General features: G+C 47.7%; 1 protein-coding gene and 1 long non-coding RNA gene across 3 annotated transcripts in view; one reads left to right on the plus strand and one right to left on the minus strand.

Moving 5' to 3' along the window:
- Positions 1-2,118: 2,118 nt before the first annotated feature.
- Positions 2,119-19,920, minus strand: part of spata20 (spermatogenesis associated 20) — a 61,522-nt gene continuing 43,720 nt past the window's right edge. Inside the window, exons 16-17 of one of the 2 annotated variants that reach the window (XR_008811805.1) lie at positions 9,026-9,186; positions 3,432-3,550 (exon numbers count right to left, since the gene is read on the minus strand). Coding sequence is in view for 1 of the 2 variants with exons in the window: in XM_056296938.1 (XP_056152913.1) it covers positions 3,353-3,550 (198 nt within the window). In the remaining variant the exon portion in view is untranslated. Of the gene's footprint in view, positions 3,551-9,025; positions 9,187-19,920 lie in introns of both variants that reach the window. The other variant, XM_056296938.1, reaches the window with a different exon arrangement.
- LOC130127332 (uncharacterized) lies at positions 4,417-18,826 on the plus strand. Its single transcript, XR_008811806.1, has 3 exons — positions 4,417-4,502; positions 5,003-5,188; positions 18,792-18,826. It is a non-coding gene; the product is annotated as an uncharacterized LOC130127332 (long non-coding RNA).

Genomic DNA, 19,920 nt, shown 5'->3' on the forward strand with positions numbered 1-19,920 from the left:
TGTCACGACGTGGAGAGCATGCTCGTTGTGCGTCTTTCCTTCATTCCCTCCTTCTTTTTTTTGGTCCCTCTCTTCCAAAGCTCAGAACGGCACCATTCGAGACAAGCGGTCTCGTGGTTTCACCTCTGCTTCGCACATCAGCAACAGGGGTACTCTTAGACCCCCCCCCACCGAGTACATCTGCCGCCATCTTACAATGGTGTGACTGCAACTATTCCCCAATCCTCTGTGAATAGTACACATGGCCGTTATAACTCTAGTTAATGGTCACACACGTTTGCATATGAAACTGGTCGTTATGCAGCTGTATTGTTTATAAGGGCGGGGATACCTGCACTCAGTTTATAGACCGAAGAGGAGCAGATGAGTTTGCCTTTCTTTCTTTCTCTTCTGCAGCGTCATCTCTGACGTCATCACGAACGCGCCGGAAAACAGGGACGTAAACAGTAGAAAGCAGCATGGACGCCAGAGAGACGGACGGTGGTTAACGGTACTTTTTTCATCTTGTACTTCAGTCTCTCTTTCAGATCATACAAACTCAACGCAGACTGAACGAGGACGGACCCATTTCATCAGCTGCCGGCGCGATTTTATGACGCACGGACAAATGTGCTACGTCATCGCGCAAATTAGGTGTTCGCCCGGGCGTCGCGTTTACGTCAATGGCGATCGGAGGTGGAGCCGGCAAATACCCGTATGTACTGCAGTCATTTGACCCGGGAGTGAATGCCGATTGTACCCTTCTACGTTGCCCACCAAAGGCGGATGTTATGGGGGTTTGGCCAGTGTGGAAGGGGCTTTAGTTGAGGGATGAAACGTATCTGCCAGTAAACGGTGTGTGAACTGATTCAGCCTTCTTTGATTTTCTTACCTGGATTATCGAGCATGCATCAACCTTCCCAACACTTTCCCATGTCTCTGATGCATCCATCCATCCCATTTCCCAAGCCGCTTTATCCTAATCAGGGTCGCGGGATGCTGGAGCCTTTGCCAGCAGTCGCTGGGCAGAGGGCGTGGAGACACCCTGGACAGACACGTTCACACCTGGGACAATCTAAGTAAGTCCGAGTCCCCTGACCTACATGTCTCTGGACTGTGGGAGGAAACCGTTTAACATTACAGTCGGAGGATAAACGCAGCCACATGCCACAGCAGACTCTCTGATGCAGTCTCCCGGCCTCTGACGCAGTCCCACAACACTGGGTTTGTCTGCATTGCAGCCTACAGGGGGAAGACATAAGAAGAGAACACACAGCAGCGGGTGTCCCTCTATTTGTTGGGTGTGTATAGACGTATAGCACAGGAGGAGCCGGGCAGCCCACTGGGAAACACATACCCCATTGCAGCTGGTGTTTTCTCATTTTACACTGATTTCCCCAAAGAAAGCGGGAGAGACACCCGAGGTACACAGACAGACAGACAGACACAGACAGGGCACAACATGCATTTTTTAATGGATCTTTTAATCTCGCCGTGATGAAACAAATGAAAATGATCAGCCTGTAAGGTGAAATAATTTGATCTGCCCCTTGTTTTAAAATACTTCCAACATTTCTAGAGAATCTATTGGAAAAAGAAATCCCGACTCTCTCAAAATAATAAAGGTAATACATAAAAGCATGAAAAGCAAACCCTTCAGGTCGTTTTTCCGGTTTTAAAGGTGGGGTCTGGTGAAAAGCCCCCCCCCGCAACTGATGATGTTTAATGGCAGTCTGGTGTCCTTCAATCAAAATCAGCCTTTCACAACCATACCATCATTTACATCTAGGGCAGTTTAAGCAGATCACAGATCTTCACATCTTGAATAACACACTGGGGTCATGGATATATATATATATATATATATATATATATATATACATATATATATATATATATATATACATATGTATATATAATTTTAGGGTGGTGTTCAGGCCTGGGTGTAGCGTCCCGCTGATGGATCATCCGGCCCACGACCGTTGCTCCTGTTCTTCCCCCCCGAGGTTTCCCCAGCTCCTCTCCCTGTCCTGTCTCGTGAAGGCTAAAACGCCCAGTCTTAAAATAAATCAACCAATACATAAAAGAAATGTATCTCCAGCTCATTAAAAAAAAAAAGAAGACGACGCCACAGGGAAAATTAGGTGTCTTTATTGTTCAAGATAGCACGTGTGTGTATACATGGCCTGCATTATCATTTCTGCCTTATTAATCAGAGAATCAATCTTGTGACTATGCTATGGTGAAAGCATCTCGTGCTGCGGAGTATCGCAGGTAGTCCCCAGTACGGAGGGGCAGGAGCAGATAGGGAAGCTCATTAGAAGGCAGCTCATTCCTCTCTTCCTATTTTTTCTCCCTGTTAAAGGGTTTTTTAGGGAGTTGTTCCTTACCCGATGTGAGGGTCTAAGGACAGGATGTTGTGTTGCTGTAAAGCCCTTTGAGGCAAATTTGTAATTTGTGATATCGGGCTCTACAAAATAAAACTGACTTGACATGAATGCTCCAATGTACACACGCACACACGCCCGCGCGCGCCCACACACACACCAAATCGCACTGCCCTTCACAAATACATACATGGATGCATTCATACCGGGGAAGTCAACACACCGAACTACCCACCCGCACATTCATACCCACATGTGCACACAAAAAGCACGCTTACACTGTCAGATCCATGCGACGGGAAATGTGGGACATGGAACACGAGAGGAGGACGCGACAACACTGTGCATTCACCCACCAAAGACTACCAGTGCAATTCTTGCTAGTGCAGTGCTGCTAGACCACAACAGCCTTAAGGGACTCCACGGCTCACTACCAGACAGTCTGGCTAGCCAGGAAATATGTCTCGAGCTAGAAAGGTGGACATCTTTGCAGCTAAGCGAGCTGGTGCCCGCGTGCACGTGTCTTTACAAGGTTGGGCGCCGGCGATATCCCCTGACTTTGACGTGCCATCTACATTTGAGCTTCAGCACGGCTCCTCTGTGAATGCCTCCGGGGGCTAATAAAGGAATATGTTATAGTAGTGGTAATGGATCGCTATAATAGAGTAGGCTAGCAGTGGTATCACATCAGCTTCAGAGCTCCGGACCCTTAATCGGCCCCTATTCACTGTTGCCTGCCCTGTGAGGAAGCACGGGGCTGGGTGAGGGGTTGCAAGCGGTGCAGGTATGTTACAAAACATGAGCTGCTAATGTGGCAGAGATAGACTAGCTAGCCACAAAAAAGCAAAAGTGAGCTAACTTCAGGTTAGCTAGGAGTGGGTGAGGGTTCGCAGCTAGCTGAAACCTAAGCAGGCTTTGGATTGCAGACTGGATAGGCTACAAGGACTACGGAATGCGTCTTCGTCTCTGTCTGTCTGTCTGTCTTGTCAGTCATCCTGCGCCTCCGTGTGTCCGTCCAGCAGCAGCCTGCGCAGCTCCTGGGGGTCGGTGACGGGCAGGGCACAGGTGAAGTCCTGGCAGACATAGGCGGTGGCAGCACCGCCCTGCTGAGTCGACAAAGAAGAGAGGAAAGGCAGGCGCTGGTACAGGAAGCTCTGCTCGTCCCCTTCTGCCAGTATCAAGACCTGCGGAGACGAGGTAGACAAACACACAGGGGGTAGGTAAGGAGGGAGAATCAGTGGAAAAACAATGGGAGAAGGGACGCCAAGAGTGATGCGGGTCAAATGTGATTGGCCAGGAAACAAAAGACACTGATCTCCATGCAGGTTGGCATGGCTTCAACTTATCAGAGTACTCATGACTCAAATATGCTTCCTACTGATTAGGTGTCTATTTTTAGGAGGTTCCGAAGTTTTAATGTCGATCAAACACTATGCTGCTCCCTCAGAATCTCTCAGACACACACACACACACACACACACACACACACACACACACAAACACACACAAACAGCTCTTCCAAAAAAATAACAGACTCGGTCATGGGTCAGCGCCCGCCATAGTCTCATGCCCACTGTAGTGAAAAGACAGAATAGCGTGTGTGTGGGTGTATTCCAGTTCACGTGTGCCGCCTGCAGCAGGATGTGCCGCTCTCGAACGGACCCCCGCCTTCCTGCCAACAACATGGGCGACCCACCCCGGAAGAACAGAAATTAAGCAAATGAGTATGAATGAATGAAAGAATAAATGAATAAATAAATGTGTGTGTGTGTGTGTGTTTGTTTATTCGTGGTCTTGGACAGGCAGCAGAGTGCAGTTAAAGCGGCTGGCCAATCCGTCCCAGAGGCTGCTTCCTGTCAAACGCGTGTCATTTCCTCAGGCCCGTCACCACCTCTGACTCACCACAGTGGAATAAACGACAAGCCGAACGACAACCAGACAGACAGAAAGGGGCGATGGGAGGAGGCGAGAGGGAGGAGTGAGGTCTAGCGATACGACTCAGGTGAAGCGCTGACAGACGGGAATGACATACCTGTCTGGACAGGGGTGATAGAAGACCACTTTTATGAAATCTGTGCATAAATCTGGCGAAGGGAATATTCTAGGCTGATTACTTGCAGGCGAGTGTAAACCCAGGTGAGATATTTCAAACGCTAAGGTAACATCGCAGGGAGAAATAATAAATAAATTGCATTTTGGGATGGATTTTTACCTGTACAGACTGGCTTGTGTGTAATTTCTGCTTTTGGGAGCGGGGGTGTGACTCCCGTTTTTACTGGCTGAACTGCAAGTCAGAAGATTTTGTGAGTTGACTACAGCGCACAACGCTAATGGTGCCTCATCTGTTGTGAAGACAGCGCTCAGTAATCCATGCCATCCCCACACTTGGAATTAGTCCAGACAATTAGAGTCCCTCAGCATGGAAGCACCTGCTGCTTTTACCAGTTTCAAAATTACAAGATTAAAAACCTCACCACAATTTAATTAAAATCATTTTGTCGAAAGGTGTAATTTTGCCCAACTTGCATGAAAGTGCAGGCATATCACTGGCGTACTAAGTGTCTTCCCTGGGATTTTGTGGTTCTTTTACCATCTTGAACGCTGCCTTTTCCAACCATCTGCCTCCTCCGTCACAGGTGCCGCAGCGGCGCTGGTGTTCCATCAGCAGTGGTGGTGCTGAGGGACCGCAGCACCTGTTGCTTCCTAACCAACCGGCCCATGTCTATGGATCCGCCGCCACCGCTAAACAAGCCTCCTGTCCGCCTGTGGTTGTGACAGGCCTCGAGCAGCGATTACGCCGTGGGACTGCTTGTCTAGTGAAGGTAGACCGCTAAATCAATCTGGTTACTTAACGTTAAAGGTTATCTGCTGCACTTCAAGACCCCCTCCAACGGCCGGTCTCCCCTCGTCTGCCCATTCACATTCTCAGTGACTGGCGTGCAAATAACACAGCTTGAAAATGTTGTTCAGTGCATACCCAGAAGTCGATTTTCGGGGCATCCGGGTGGTGTGGCGCTCTACTCCGTTGCCTATTAACACGGGGATCATCCGTTCGAATCCCCGTGTTACCTCTGGCTTGGTCGGGCGTCCCTACAGAAACAATTGGCCGTGTCTCTGGGTGGGAAGCCGGATGTGAATGTGTCCCGGTCGCTGCACTAGCGCCTCCTCTGGCTGGTCGGGGCGCCTGTTCGGGGGGGGGGGGGGGAATAGCGTGATCCTCCCACACGCTACGTCCCCCTGGTGAAACTCCTCACTGTCAGGCGAAAAGAAACAGCTGGCGACCACACATGTATGGGAGGAGGCATGTGGTAGTCTGCAGCCCTCCCCGGATCGGCAGAGGGGGTGGAGCAGTGACCAGGATGGCTCGTAAGAGTGGGGTAATTGGCCGGGGGGGGGGGTCCAAATATAACACAGCTTGAAAATGTTCTTCAGTGCATACTCAAAAGTTGATTTTTCGCACAGTAGGGATAGCACCTACAGTTACAGTGGTTAAGCTTGTGGTAAAGTCAGGTAGTGTTTAAGTTTAGTGTTGAGATAAGGTAGTGTTTAAGGTTGAGTTTAGGTTTAGGGTTAAGGTTTGGTTATGAGGCTGCCATACAACAGTTTTTCTATCTCGGTCTGGTTGTGTGGTTTCTGAGAGCTTGTATATGGAGACTTTCCTCTCAGCCAACACGTCAAGTCGAATCAAGTACATTTTATGTGTATAGCCCAATATCACAAATTACAAATGTGCCTCAAGGGGCTTTACAGGAACCCAACATCATTCAAGCCTCAAATGCCTGGTGATGGCACAGATGTCACCTCCCATTTCACTCAGAATCTGAAAAATGTTGGTCTACCTACCAAAATAACACATTTTGTTCGAAATGTGAATTTTCCATGCATGCATGTTTGTATTCTATTACACTTAACGCAGCAACACCACACCTATTACCTAATTATCGCTGGTTGGGGTCTTTAAGGACCACAACAGGAAACGTGGCTGTTGGTTTGAAAAAAAGTGCCTGCTGCAGGGATCGAACCCAACGACTTTCAAATCATGGGATGCTCTTTTCTGACCACCATGACCCCGCCTCGTTAAAGCTAACCCCTACCGGGCCCAGCCGGGCCACATGCACACATGTGGGTAGGCGGCTGGAAGGAGTTGTGAATTCTCCGGCAAGTGTAACTCAGCATCGCCCTGCCTTTATGTTGCACTGGTCACACTGGCCGTTAAAGGAGGCACTGCTCCGGCCCTGCCAGGAGCTGCCAGCTCACTATAACACAGGCCATCACGCAGGGCCGTCTGCACCCTCTCCATCCTGTCTCAATGAGCCTTATGTTCCCATTCACTGGCTGTCTCACTGCCCTCCCAAGTGCTCCGCTCAGCCATTAACTCGCTCATTTGTGCCAGTAGCCATCTGGCCCGTGTGGTGCTGAAAAACACAGCGATGGGTAGTACCGCGCGTCGCTCGTGATCCGACATCGGCTGTTTGTGGAGGAATTATGGTGTCCACTGCTTTATGCGCTGCTAAAATGTCCCCTCCAGGGGTTTTTAAAGTAATAAGTATTACAAAGTTCTGTTGTGCGGTCTTACCCACTCCCCCGCTAGCCTGTGCTAAAGCATCACACAGGCTGGTGCACCTGTTGGGCTACGGTGAAGCGGCACATCATGGCGCCGCTGGGATGGTGGGGGAGGGTCACCCGATAGCCAGTTCAGGTGATGACAGCGGGCGACAGCAGAGAAGTGTGGACGCACACGGAGCGCCGTGGAGCCCTGGGAAACGGACGAAGGGCGGCTTACAGCACAAAAAAACCCGGTTTGCAACCTCTAATTCTTCAGCCACAGACACACACACAAGCGCACACATGGCGGAAGACAGGCAAGGCGTGAGACCGAATGCCCTCACAATAGCATGGCTGTTGCCGCGGAAACGACAGGAGGATTCCCCTGCCGAGATTAAGCTTTCTTCAGTTTCCTTAACTGGCCGTTTGGTTCACCACCTTCAGCCCCACTTCCCCTGCCTCCCGAGAGCTCAGACATTATCCAGACGCGAACCTCAAGGTCATCTTATGGGCCCTACATCATAGCAGCACACTGAAGACACACATCTGGCAAGGCAAGAGTGAGTGTGTGTGTGTGTGTGTGTGTGTGTGTTTGTGCAAGTTGGAATCTGCACGGTTAGTCCAAAGTGTATCATAAATGTAGCTGGAGGAAGTGTGCCGTCGTTCTGCTGATTACTCTTTGACCAACACGCCAAAATAGTTTGATGCATTGTGTAATGCTAACTGTGCTGTCTACAACAGCTCCCCACCTAGTCACACACTCACACACACACATATACAATCACTCAGTCGAACTCCCACTGGGACAATCCCCCCCGTATTCTGGGCGACCCTAAATCACAGACACGCGCATGTGAACATATGCACGTGCACACACACAGCTCCCACCTGTTAAAGTGTCCCTGGCCCGATAGCGCCCTCCCACCCTTTCTCTCACTTCGCTAACCCAGCCAAGCTAGTTCCTTAGAGGGGACACGGTGTACCTGTATGCACATTAACGAGCACACACGCACACGCATGCACGCACACAACACACACACACTACATAAAGTCAGCCATTTTAAGGTTTTCCCTTCCCTCAATTTTGAGCAGCGGTAGCACACAGATGACTCATATGCTAACCTCTGAAAAAAAACGGGGTGGGGGTGGGGGGGGGGGCGGTTCAGAGGCTCCGTCACATCCGACCATGAGGGACGACAGCGGCTCTGAACAGGGGCCGCGGTGCAGTGGTGCATGATGACTCTGTCTCCGCCACTCTGCTCCCCTTGTCACACGCACATTCATTCGCATTCAGACCTGCTCAGTCCTAACAATCTGGCATCTGGACCAGCACCCCAGGACACACACACACACACACACACACACACGTGTGCTGCGTGATAGATGTACTGCAACACAGCCAGATGCATGTATCATCAGTCATCCGTTCACCACACCACCAGTCCCATTTATCCAGGAAATAATGAATAACGCATAAAAGCCGATAAGTAAAGCAATGTTGGCCAATCTGACCAGTGAGGGAGAGAGGACAAGATGGACAGAAGACAGCAGTGAAGCAGCCAGAGAGAGAGAGAGAGTGTGTGTGTGTGTGTTAAAGCCGTGAGTTATAGGTAGCAGCAGCAGTAAGTTCTGGCCCAATGCTCTGTCCTCTGTCATGCTGAGTGCCAGCATTTGACCGGTGTCAGTCTCCGCTGGGCCGGTGGGAGGGTGTGAGGGTAAGTTGGAGCCTGAATTAACAGCCTCTGTCCTCAATCAGGCTCTGACACCTCTACTACGCTTCATCAACTTATGTTGCATTTAATATGAAAGTAGGTCTTGGTCCCGGCAGCTCGTAAAACAGGACACAACCCACGATGAAGTATGACGCCGCACAACTTAACACACCTCCGGAGACGGCAGTGAAAGTAAATGAACACCGTGTCCTTGTGTCTGAAGTGGCCTTACAGATGAAATATAAGGATGTGCATGTGAGGCATGTCCTGTATGTGTGTTCTGGTATTGCAGGTACGGGGTGTGTTGCAGGTACGAGTTACAGCTGAGCATGCAGCAGCATGACGCTGTAATTCAGGCTGTCAGCGAGGGTGATAAAACGCAGTAGACTGGGTTAGCATTACCTGAGGTCTGGATTTAGTTAAGCCGGGGTCCTGCACATGGGGGTATTCTAGGGGCAAAGATGAAACCTGCAGGACTGAGCAGGGTGTGCAGTGCTGATCACGTCGTCTGGTCACAGTCATCTGACAGCCTATGAACGGACGTGCTGATGATTCTGGCGACACTGAACAGGAAAGAGAAGAATCTCATTTGTGATCTACCAGCTATAGTAAAGCACATGCATGGGATGTCCGGGTAGCGTGGCGGTCTATTCCGTTGCTTACCAACACAGGCATCGCCGGTTCGAATCCCTGTGTTGCCTTGGTCGGGCGTCCGTACAGACACAATTGGCTGTGTCTGCGGGTGGGAAGACGGATGTGGGTGTGTATCCTGGTCACTGCAATAGCGCCTCCTCTGGTCAGTTGGGGCACCTGTTCAGGGGGGAGGGGGAACTGGGGGGAATAGCGTGATCCTCCCATGCACTGCGTTCCCCTGGCGAAACTCCTCATGTCAGGTGAAAAGAAGCGGCTGGCGACTCCACATGTATCGGAGGAGGCATGTGGTAGTCTGCAGCCCTCCCCGGATAAGCAGAGGGGGTGGGGCAGTGACCGGGATGGCTCGGAAGAGTGGGGTAATTGGCCTGATGCAACTGGGGAGAAAAAAAAAGAAAGGGGGAGGGTAAAAAAAAAAATCCACTCTACTGTAGATGAGAGTGTATTCAATCTATTTGGTCTAAATATGGATATTTGGAAATATGAATAAAATACAGACTTTAGTGAAAATAAATATTTTTACTATTGGACCTACCGGTTAACTTTTAGATTATAGGACTTATTATTTCAACAGTCAACGCTGTCAAATCCTAGTGTGAGACTACTGACTACTGAAAAACCTGTTTGGAAGTGAAGCCCTCTCGTGCAAAAAAGTTGAACTATTTTAAATGTGCTGCTCGGCACTTCAGAAAAACTACACTGCTGAAAGCACTCAAAGGGACGCGCAGCGCCACCTCTGATGAGAAATAATCAGAAAAAGAACCGAGCACTTCAACCCTTTCTGCTCTGCTGCAGAGAGAAAGCTTAACATAGGCACTCTTAAGTGCCCTGACCAAACTTCAACGCTGATGGGTATTTGTTTTAGGCAGCGCATAAAATCACTGGGTCAAATAAGTGAATTTATCGGTGGTTATGTGAATACTGCCCTGTAGTTAAACAATTCCCAGCATCAGACCCCCGCTACTTTCATTGCTGTCCCCTGCAGAAGTACAAACGTGTGGGGATTTAAGATTGCCTGACTCCAGGAGAGGCTTGTCGTTATCACACACACACACACACCACACACACACACACACACACACACAGCAGGTCAATATGTGAGTGAAATCTGAGGAAGTGAAACGAGGAAGAAATCTGGCTCTCCGTTCAAGTTACCACAGGACACTGTCAGCCGGGGCAGGTGACAGGAACACGGGGTTTTATCATGTCACCTGCCGAGATATTAGCGGCTGAAGCATAAGGAGCTCTTACATCACACTGCGGTGGAGGTCTTACTTGCAGCTGGCATCTCGTTTGATGCTGCGCCAATGTATGTGAACATGCACATGCCATCTTGTAATGTATGTGAACATGCACATGCCATCTTGTAATGTATGTGAACATGCACATGCCATCTTTTAATGTATGTGAACATGCACATGCCATCTTTTAATGTATGTGAACATGCACATGCCATCTTTTAATAGCAGCCCACAGCAATCCTGAGAGTAAAGAATGGTTCATGTAGAGCGCTGGACAGAATGTGTGTGTGTGTGTGTGTGTGTTGCGGGTAAGAAAGGATTAATAAAACAAACATTTCATGACAGCCCTTGTCCATGAATGTCTTGTTCTAGTAGCCCATTTTTCATCGGGTTGCCCTGGTTCCCCAACACCTCATGCGGACCTTGTTGACCCAGGCGATGTCCGAGCTGGTATGACTCTGTTCATTTTACTCTCACTCATATCCGAGGCAGCTGGCTTGTATAGCACTAGGAGTCTAAGCCACAGAGACGCTTACTGGATACTTGTCCCAACCGGGGTTTGAACCCCCAATCTCCAGCATGGAAAGCCAACGTTCTTACCAACTGAGCTATCCAGCTGCTGTATATATCCAGCTGTGTGTGGGGGGCGGGGGAGCTAAGATCCTGTGGGACATCTAGTTCCAGACTGAAAAGCAGGTGCTGGCTAACCAAGCAGACATTGTGGTGGTCGAGAAGGAACAGAAAACAGCAGTAGTGATCGATGTAGCAATCCCCAACGATGACAACATCAGGGCAAAAGAGCATGAGAAGCTAGAGATGTACCAAGGGCTGAGGGAAGAACTAGATCAGATGTGGAAGGTGAAATCCACAGTAGTCCCAGTGGTAATAGGAGCACTAGGGGCTGTGACTCCCAGACTGGGGGAGTGTCTCCAGCAGATTCCAGGAACATCTGAGGTCTCTGTCCAGAAGAGTGTGGTCCTAGAAACAGCTAAGACACTGCACAGAACCCTCAAACTCCCAGGCCTCTGGTAGAGGACCCGAGCTTGGGGAAGACACACACCACCCAAACACGGGTGAGAGGGAGATATATATGTGTATGTGTGTGTGTGTGTGTGTGTGTGTGTGTGTGTGTGTGTGTACTTGTGCATTTCCATCCATTACATTTACGATGTCTTCAAAAAGCGGAGTACATTTAGCGAGTTTGACGAAGAATGGTAAGCTGTTTGGAGGAAAACGTATGTAATTTTAAATTCAGAGCGCAGACTGAACTGTGCCAGCGTCCATCCTCTACACACTCCAGCTCCAAACACACACTCTGCTGCCATTCACTCCTGTGGGGGAATCTCAATACGTCAGAAAGTACAAGTGGTATAAAAAATTTAAAAAAAAAAAACCTGAACAGGTGACAAAAATAAGCTCAAAATGCTGACTATTTTAAAAGCTGAATTTCATTAATTACTAGTCATACACAGTTAACGCTACATGCCCCCCCCCCAAAAAAAAGAAGAGCGCTGAAGGCTTGTAAGTAAGCATATGTGTGTGTAAGTACTCTTGGTGAAGCAAGTGCACCAATTGTATTTGTCATTAATTGTAAAAACTGAAACATCTGATCTCATTGTGAACATCGACTCTGGTTGACATCAGTGGTTTCCATAGTTACAGAATGCGGTTTAAACATTTTGTTCCGCAAGCCTTTAATACTAATAGTTAGGATGAATATTCACGATCACAATTTACAGCAAAGTAACACAACTGTCATTTGCAGCCATATTCATATAGCCTTGGGTAACACTGACGAACATAATTGTGGGTAAAATGTGTTTACGCAGCACAACCCTCCACTACCCCTCTGAGCGTATCTGCAGCCACAATCGCAGGCTGTGAAGATAAAGCGGGGGATAGGGAGTGGAGGAGCTGTGTTGGTGGTTAGTGTGTGCTCCCACATGGTGGTCTTATCTGTCCGGTGTGAGCTTTATTTACTGGGCTGAGATGTGGATAAGCGTGGAGTGTCAAGCCAGAGTATAGCAGACCTACAGCCGGACAAACAAGCACAGATAAGACTCCTGTGAGAGGATAATATCGCTAACAATAGCACAAAAGCCCCGTCTTCCAGACTGACGCTTCGGTAAGCACTCACTCCTCCCCCACATCATGGTGCTTGTATGGAGTGGCACATGGAGGAATTAGTGGAGGGATGGATGGATAGATGGATGATGGATAGATGGATGGATGGATGGAGGGATGGGTGGATGGATGATGGGTAGATGGATGGAAGGATGGGTGGATGGATGGATGGATGGATGGATGGATGGATGGACAGATGGATGATGGACGGATGGAAGGATGGGTAACTGGTTAAGATGTACAGAAAGTACAGGGGTGACATATTAACAAAGGTCTATATAGAAATAAAGGGTAAGATTGAAGGGCAAATGATGAGGGATTATGCTGTGCATGATGAGAGAATGAAAAATATATAGCAAGAGAAACAGAGATGGGGAGAGAGAAAAAGAGAGAGAGAGGAGAGAGAGAGAGGATGAAGGCATTATGGTCCAGCTCGAAAGTGTTCACTTTAACAGGATCCATTTGGGATCCACGCCACCCAAAGCTGTCAATCAAATTGGGTTCTGGGCTGACTGGTCATTTGGTTTAGTGGGCCATTAACACACAACAGAATGGATGCTAAAACACACACACACACACTTACGAGGAAGGATAAGAGAACAGCGGGAGCAGGGGTATTGCGATAGAGAAGGAAACAGTGGGGCACCAGACTGAGGCGGGGAGGTCAAGGGTCACAGAGGAGGAGTGTGTGAAACAGGCTGCCTCGCTGCATGGTGTCTACAGTGGCTCTAATCCTTCTCTGCTCTATCTGGAATGCTGTTAGTCAAGCTATTTCTACAGTAATAAGACTGTCTCTTTCACTCTCCTCTTTTTTCCCCTCCTGCCCTTCCCATCACCCCCCCCCCCCCGCAAACTCTTTCCCATGTCTCCGGGGTCTTGCTAGGGAATTGCAATCATTTGTCTCCAGCGTTCTCATGGGCATGCTTAGAAGACTCTTCAAAGGCCACGGCTGTCCCTTCCGTTTCACCCCTCCTCCCTCCTCCTACCTTATCCTTCTTCACCCACTTTCCCTGCTCCTTCCCTCCTCACAGGGAATGTGCAGGAGGAAAAAGGAGCAGGAAGTAGGAACCCCCCCATTAGAACCGAAGGGAGTTGTGTCCGAGATGAGTGTGGGTCCGTGAGTCCAGCAACAGTGGAGCCCCACGGTGGAGCTCCACTGGAGAATGAGAAGATGGTGGGAGTTGTGTGAAACTCAAACTAAGGTGTGAAGAGATTTAGTCAATTTAATTTTCACAACAACAATATTTCATTTCATTAGATTTTGTTGAAAAAAGAGCAGTGAAGACTTGAAGTAAAAGATTTCCCCACCTGCTGTAAGACGTTTCAAAGTTTGTTTCAGTTTAGGTGAACGGGTGTAAAGGGGCAATTCTTCCTTCAAAGTGACCTAACGAACAAACGACTGAATCTGCTCTCTGATAACCACTGGAACCGTATCAGAATCAGAATCAACTTTACTGGCCAAGTGGCCGGCACGGTGGCACAGCGGTTAGCGCAGCCGTCTCAAAGCAAGAAGGTCCTGGGTTCGAACCCCCGGGGTTGTCCAACTTTGGGGGTCGTCCCAGGTAATCCTGTGTGTGGAGTCTGCATGTTCTCCCCGTGTCTGTGTGGGTTTTCTCCGGGTGCTCCGGTTTCCTCCCACAGTCCAAAGACATGTGGGTCAGGTGAATCGGCCGTACTAAATGGTCCCTAGGTGTGAATGTGTGTGTGTCGGCCCTGTGATGGCCTGGCAGCCTGTCCAGGATGTCTCCCCACCTGCCGCCCAGTTACTGCTGGAATAGGCTCCAGCATCCCGCGACCCTGATTTGGATAAGTGGCTTGGATAATAGATGGATGGATGGCCAAGTGTGCGTATGCGCATGAGGAATTTGACTCCGCATGAGGAAGAAGTGTAGACTCTCCCACCGAGACTTTTCAGTATGGAAGTGACAGCTTGTATTCATGAGAGCAGTAACCTTAAAGAGGCTTTAAGGCTTAATCAGTGAGAAACATAAAACAAAAACCAAGTTCACCTAGGGCAAGAGCTGTAAACTTTTCTTTTTTTGGGGGGGGATTTCCCCCCCCCCCAATTGCATCCAGCCAATTACCCAACTCCTCTGAGCCGCCCCGGTTGCTGCTCCACCCCCTCTGCCGATCCGGGGAGGGCTGCAGACTACCAAATGCCTCCTCCGATACATATGGAGTCGCCAGCCGCTTCTTTTCACCTGACAGTGAGGAGTTTTGCCAGGGGGACGTAGCATGCGGGAGGATCACGCTATTCCCCCCAGTTCCCCTTACTCCCCGAATGGGTGCCCCGAACGACTAGAGGAGGCGCTAGTGCAGCGACCAGGACACATACCCACATCCGGCTTCCCACCTGCAGACACGGCCAATTGTGTCTGTTGGGACACAAGCCGAAGATAACACAGGGATTCGAACTGGGATCCCCGTGTTGGTAGGCAACAGAATAGACCGTCACGCCACCCGGACGCCCAGAGGTGTAAACTTTTCTCAGGGTAAGAATGACAAAGGAGACATTTAGAGACGACTCTCTCACATTTAGGCCAAATATCTTTTCAGGAAAAACAAAATACCTCTAAATAAACAGGACAATATCCTCTCCCACTCTATCTCCACACCTATCAAACCTATCACACCAGTAGACTATGTATGTGGTCTTCACAAATGGGAGCTTATGTAGTATCATATACCCCTTCTACCTTAATCTCCATAATCACAGCAGCACATCCCCCTTAACCCCCAACACACCCTTACATAGTCGAAGCATGACCATCACATCTGGCTGGCGTACAGTCCAAGTATGGTATGAGAGACAAGGAAAAGGCAGAGAGAGAGCCGGGAGAAGGGGGGGGGGGAGACAGAGAGAGAGAGCGAGAGAGAAAGAGAGAGAGGGATGTAACGAGTTCAAGAGGAAATTAGGGAAATGGATGAAATAAGAGCAAGAGAGTGCACTAAAGGACAGAGAGGTTGAGAGGGCAAAGGGGAGGAGAGGCTTTGGATGAAGCATGTGTGCGCGCACACACACACACACACACACACACACACACACACACACACACACACACACACACACACACACACACACTCTCCCTCTTCCTCCCTCTCTCAGAAGAGGGACGTGAAGCTGGATGAAGAGGGCACGGTACTCTCTCTAAGCGTAATATTTTAGCCAGGTTCTTGCACCTGTTCCCTACCTGCTCAGTGTGTCCACCCTCAACAATCCCGACCCGATTCAAATCAAGCTATATTTCTGTGCAACAGAAAAACTAGGCCCAGCTGATTGCAGCAATTAAAATCAAAAGCAGTTTTCACACATAATTGTCAGGGCTGTAATTGATTGTAATGGCGAAAGATTAGATCAGTAGATTAAAGTGCTATCAAGACTTATCAGGGAAATTCAGAAGCCTAGTGTCTCACAATGAATTAAAACAGTAAATGGAACAAAATAAGTGAAGGTTAAAACTTTGAGTCTGTGTGTGTGTGTGTGTGTGTGTGTGTGTGTGTGTGTGTGTGTGTGTGTGTGTGTGTACTGGGCTCTGCACAGCTCATTCACCACAATTTAGAGAGCGCCAGCCCTGAAGCGGGGAAACAGACGAGCCCGTGATTGGATTTAAATTAAACATCTTCTCCGCTCGGCATTGCATAACCTGATGTGTAGGGCACTCTCCTCGCCCCCCTCTCCCTCCCTGTCATCTTCCTCCCTCTAATTCTCCCGCTTTTAGCTCGTCTCTCCCCTTCTCTCGCCATCTTCCGTCTCTCTGATGCTGCCAAACATTCTTCAGTTTTATTTTCGCTAAAACGATAGCTTTGATTTCTCTGCCATCATCTACAGTAATTCTTCCATTTGTCTTTCTTTTTCTGTGATTACTGCTGCCTGAGTGAGATGGTCACATCAACCTAATGGTAAATGACACTGTGATGGCTGTGTTTCACTGGCAAGGACCACACCATCTACAAGATGTGCTTAAATGATTTATTAAGAAAAAGATTGATGTGTGTAGTGCTTGCAGTTCTGCTTGCTGACTGCGTTGTGGGGAAGCTTCGTACAGAATCCGCCGTAGCACGCCGGCAACGACGGACCCCCTCATGACCCTATTAAGAGGAGAAAAGAGAGGAAGAAACAGAGAGAAATAGGGTGGGGGGAGGGGCACAGACTACAAGAGTGGGAGAGGGCTAGGTGGGTATTTATAAGAATGTCGGAAGTGGCGTGGTTGAGGTTGGTCCTGAAACTTTGCGAGATAAGCTTCAATTCACTAGCAAGGACCACACCATCAGCAAGACGCATTTAAATTATTTATCAACGAAAAAATGAAAATGTACGTAGCTCTGGAAGTTCTTCCGCTTGCTGACTGCATTGTGGGGACGCTTCGTAGGGAATCTGCCGTAGCATCCGGACAACGACTGACCTCCAAAACCTTCAGTTACTTAAGAGTGAGTGGATCTGAGATCTTTGAGATCTGAACAGATGTAGCGATGATACGTTTGGGAGGACCAATGGCCTATGAGTTGAATGAGGTGTCCTGGGATGTCATTGCGGGGGGCTGAAGCGGCAGCTCTGACCCTGAAGGAGTGTCCACAGTGATGAATGGGAAAAATGCCAGACAAGGAGAGTATGTGATGGAAGTGATGGTGGAACCAGAATTGAGTAGCCACTTGTCAGGATTCAGTGATGAAAATAGGATCTGTCGATGTTAAGTTCTGAGATTTCCGGAAAACCAATTAGTTTGCGAGGGTCTCAAAAGGATTCAGCTTTGAGTGGACTTTGATGTAAAAGGTGGGTGTAGGCTGGCCGGGTTGATTGGTTTTTGTTCACTTTAAGTAAAATACCATGGTGTTATCTGAGAAGTAAGTCTGAAATGCAAGCATGGCAGCATGGGTCGAAGTAAATGGTTGAGATTATGAATTTGGAGCATCTGAAGAAACCGAAAAAAAACAAAAAAACAAGCAGGAACATGGCTTCTAGAGTTCAAGCAACGTCAGGAATGCCGTAACAAGAGCGGGTGGCATGGATGCAGTATGACAGCAAGGCGGCAGTAAGAGGAAGGCCGTGAAGAGTTTTAGCTAGCTCTTGACGTAGGAGTCCTTTGAGCAGTGAAGTATCTAAGGATGGCTGGAGGCCAGGCCCAGACTGCTGGTTATGAGTTTGGAGAAGAAGCTGATGGAATCCTAGACATTCTACTTGCTTATTTATACACAGGTACCCAGTCTTTGTTCTGCTGATCTTTAGTCCTCTAATCTCTAGCGCTTCTCTCGAATCTTCAAGATATCTTTCCAACCTTTCCTTGTCCTCGTTTGCTAGCATGATGTCATCAGCAAACATCCAGCTACATGGTGGCTCTTTCTTAAGATGTTCTGTGAGGCTGTCCATCAGTATCACAAATGCCAATACTTGGTGCAGTCCTATCTTTACCTCAAACTTGCTTGTTGTTCCCACTGCACATCGAGCTTTGGTCTTACAGTTAGTTCTTGTACATGTCCTGAATTATGCTGATGTCATTTGATGACTGTTTCCCTAATTATCTTTTTTGTCATTTCGGGTGAGGTATAAAGGAAACTTGTTTACTGTCGGAGGACAAAGCAATGGGTTGTGAAGACGGTTTACGTACCTCACATGCACGACCTCACGAGTGTGCCTTGTTGAACTTGTCATTGCATGAAGACAGGACCCTACCTTGCCCTACAAAATGCGGACGTCATCACTCGTACTCCCTCAGCCTGCTCTTCCCCCAAACATTGCAGCTGTCCCTAAACCATCCAAACAAGAAGCAACTGCAAAGCACCAGGCCTGTTTTCTAAACTGATTTAATGAGAAGTCTAGCAAAGTGGCTGAGGAAAAATACAAATATCGGGCAATTCAATTACTGGTCTTTTGGACTTATTTCACCACTGCCAGTATTCACATTTTTAATTGTGCAATACTGACTTAACAGTACAATAATTTAACTTTATAACTAATATTTCAACTGTTCAATACTCTGGCATATATTAATATTGTGTTAGAACTGCATTCATGCTGTATATTCTACAGTATTTTTACATTTCTTATTTTTCTACATATATTGTTATATAATGTATAATGCACATATTTTTACATATGTCTTATTTTTCAATTTTTCTTATAATTTCACTTACGCTTACATATATTTTTCTTCTAGAATGTGAGTGACTGTACCATGACCCAATCGCCCCATGGGGATCAACAAAGTATTTCTGATTCTGTTATAGTTTTTCTTAGTCATGCAAAACCTTGAATAGTCACTGAGTTTGAAATGGGTTTTCTTCAAAATGTCTTTTCAGACAGTCATGCCAGGCCGCAGACAGATCTAGTTAATGTTGAATAACACATCTTGGCCATAGAGAGAACACTGGCATTTACTGAAACTTTGTCTTACAAAAATATAAACATTTTGTACCATGCATTAAAATTTCATCCTTTTTTTTTTGTGGTCTTTATAAATTTTTTACTAAATGCTTAAACTTAAAAAAATTGAATGACATTTTCTGTTTAATTGTCCTGTTTCCATAACAGGGTGAAATAGGTTTTTTAAAGCTCTTATTCCATCTCACTTAGAAAACACATCCCAAAGGCAACAACTTTCCCAATCTGCCACAAATGATTTATTTTTAACCATATATCACCCTCTCCTTATAAAAAAAAAAAATTGCCGTGTGCTGAAAGAATATGCAACGCATCTTGCCTCTTAAATAAAATGTCAATGACCTCTGCATAAGCCAGAAGGTATGAGTTTGCATGCAACTGACACACCTCGTGTGTGCCTGCAGCTGATTTTGATAGTCATTAGTGTGAAAATAAACAAGAGAGGCAAGATTGAGATGGTTTGGACATGTGTGGAGGAGAGATGCTTGGTATATTGGGAGAAGGATGCTGAAGATGGAGCTGCCAGGGAAGAGGAAAAGAGGAGGGCCAAAGAGGAGGTTTATGGATGTGGTGAGGGAGGACATGCAGGTGGCTGGTGTGACAGAGGAAGATGCAGAAGACAGGAAGAGGTGGAAACGGATGAGCTGCTGTGGTGACTGCTAACGGGAACAGCCAAAAGAAGTAGTAGTAGTAGTAGTAGTAGTAGTTTTGGTGTGAAAACAAACAATTCAAGTTCTTTATGAGACAGTACAAGCCCGTTTCCTGCCATAAGCAATCATCAGCTGTCAATAAAGCTACTCAGGAAAGAACATATCATTTACTGCCTCGTCATGCACATTTAACTTTTAATACATAGCAGTACAAGCTTGTCTCGTGCATCGCACACTCATCAACTACTGGTTATT

Source organism: Lampris incognitus, chromosome 17 (genome assembly GCF_029633865.1).
Source record: "Lampris incognitus isolate fLamInc1 chromosome 17, fLamInc1.hap2, whole genome shotgun sequence".
Lineage (NCBI taxonomy): Eukaryota > Metazoa > Chordata > Actinopteri > Lampriformes > Lampridae > Lampris > Lampris incognitus.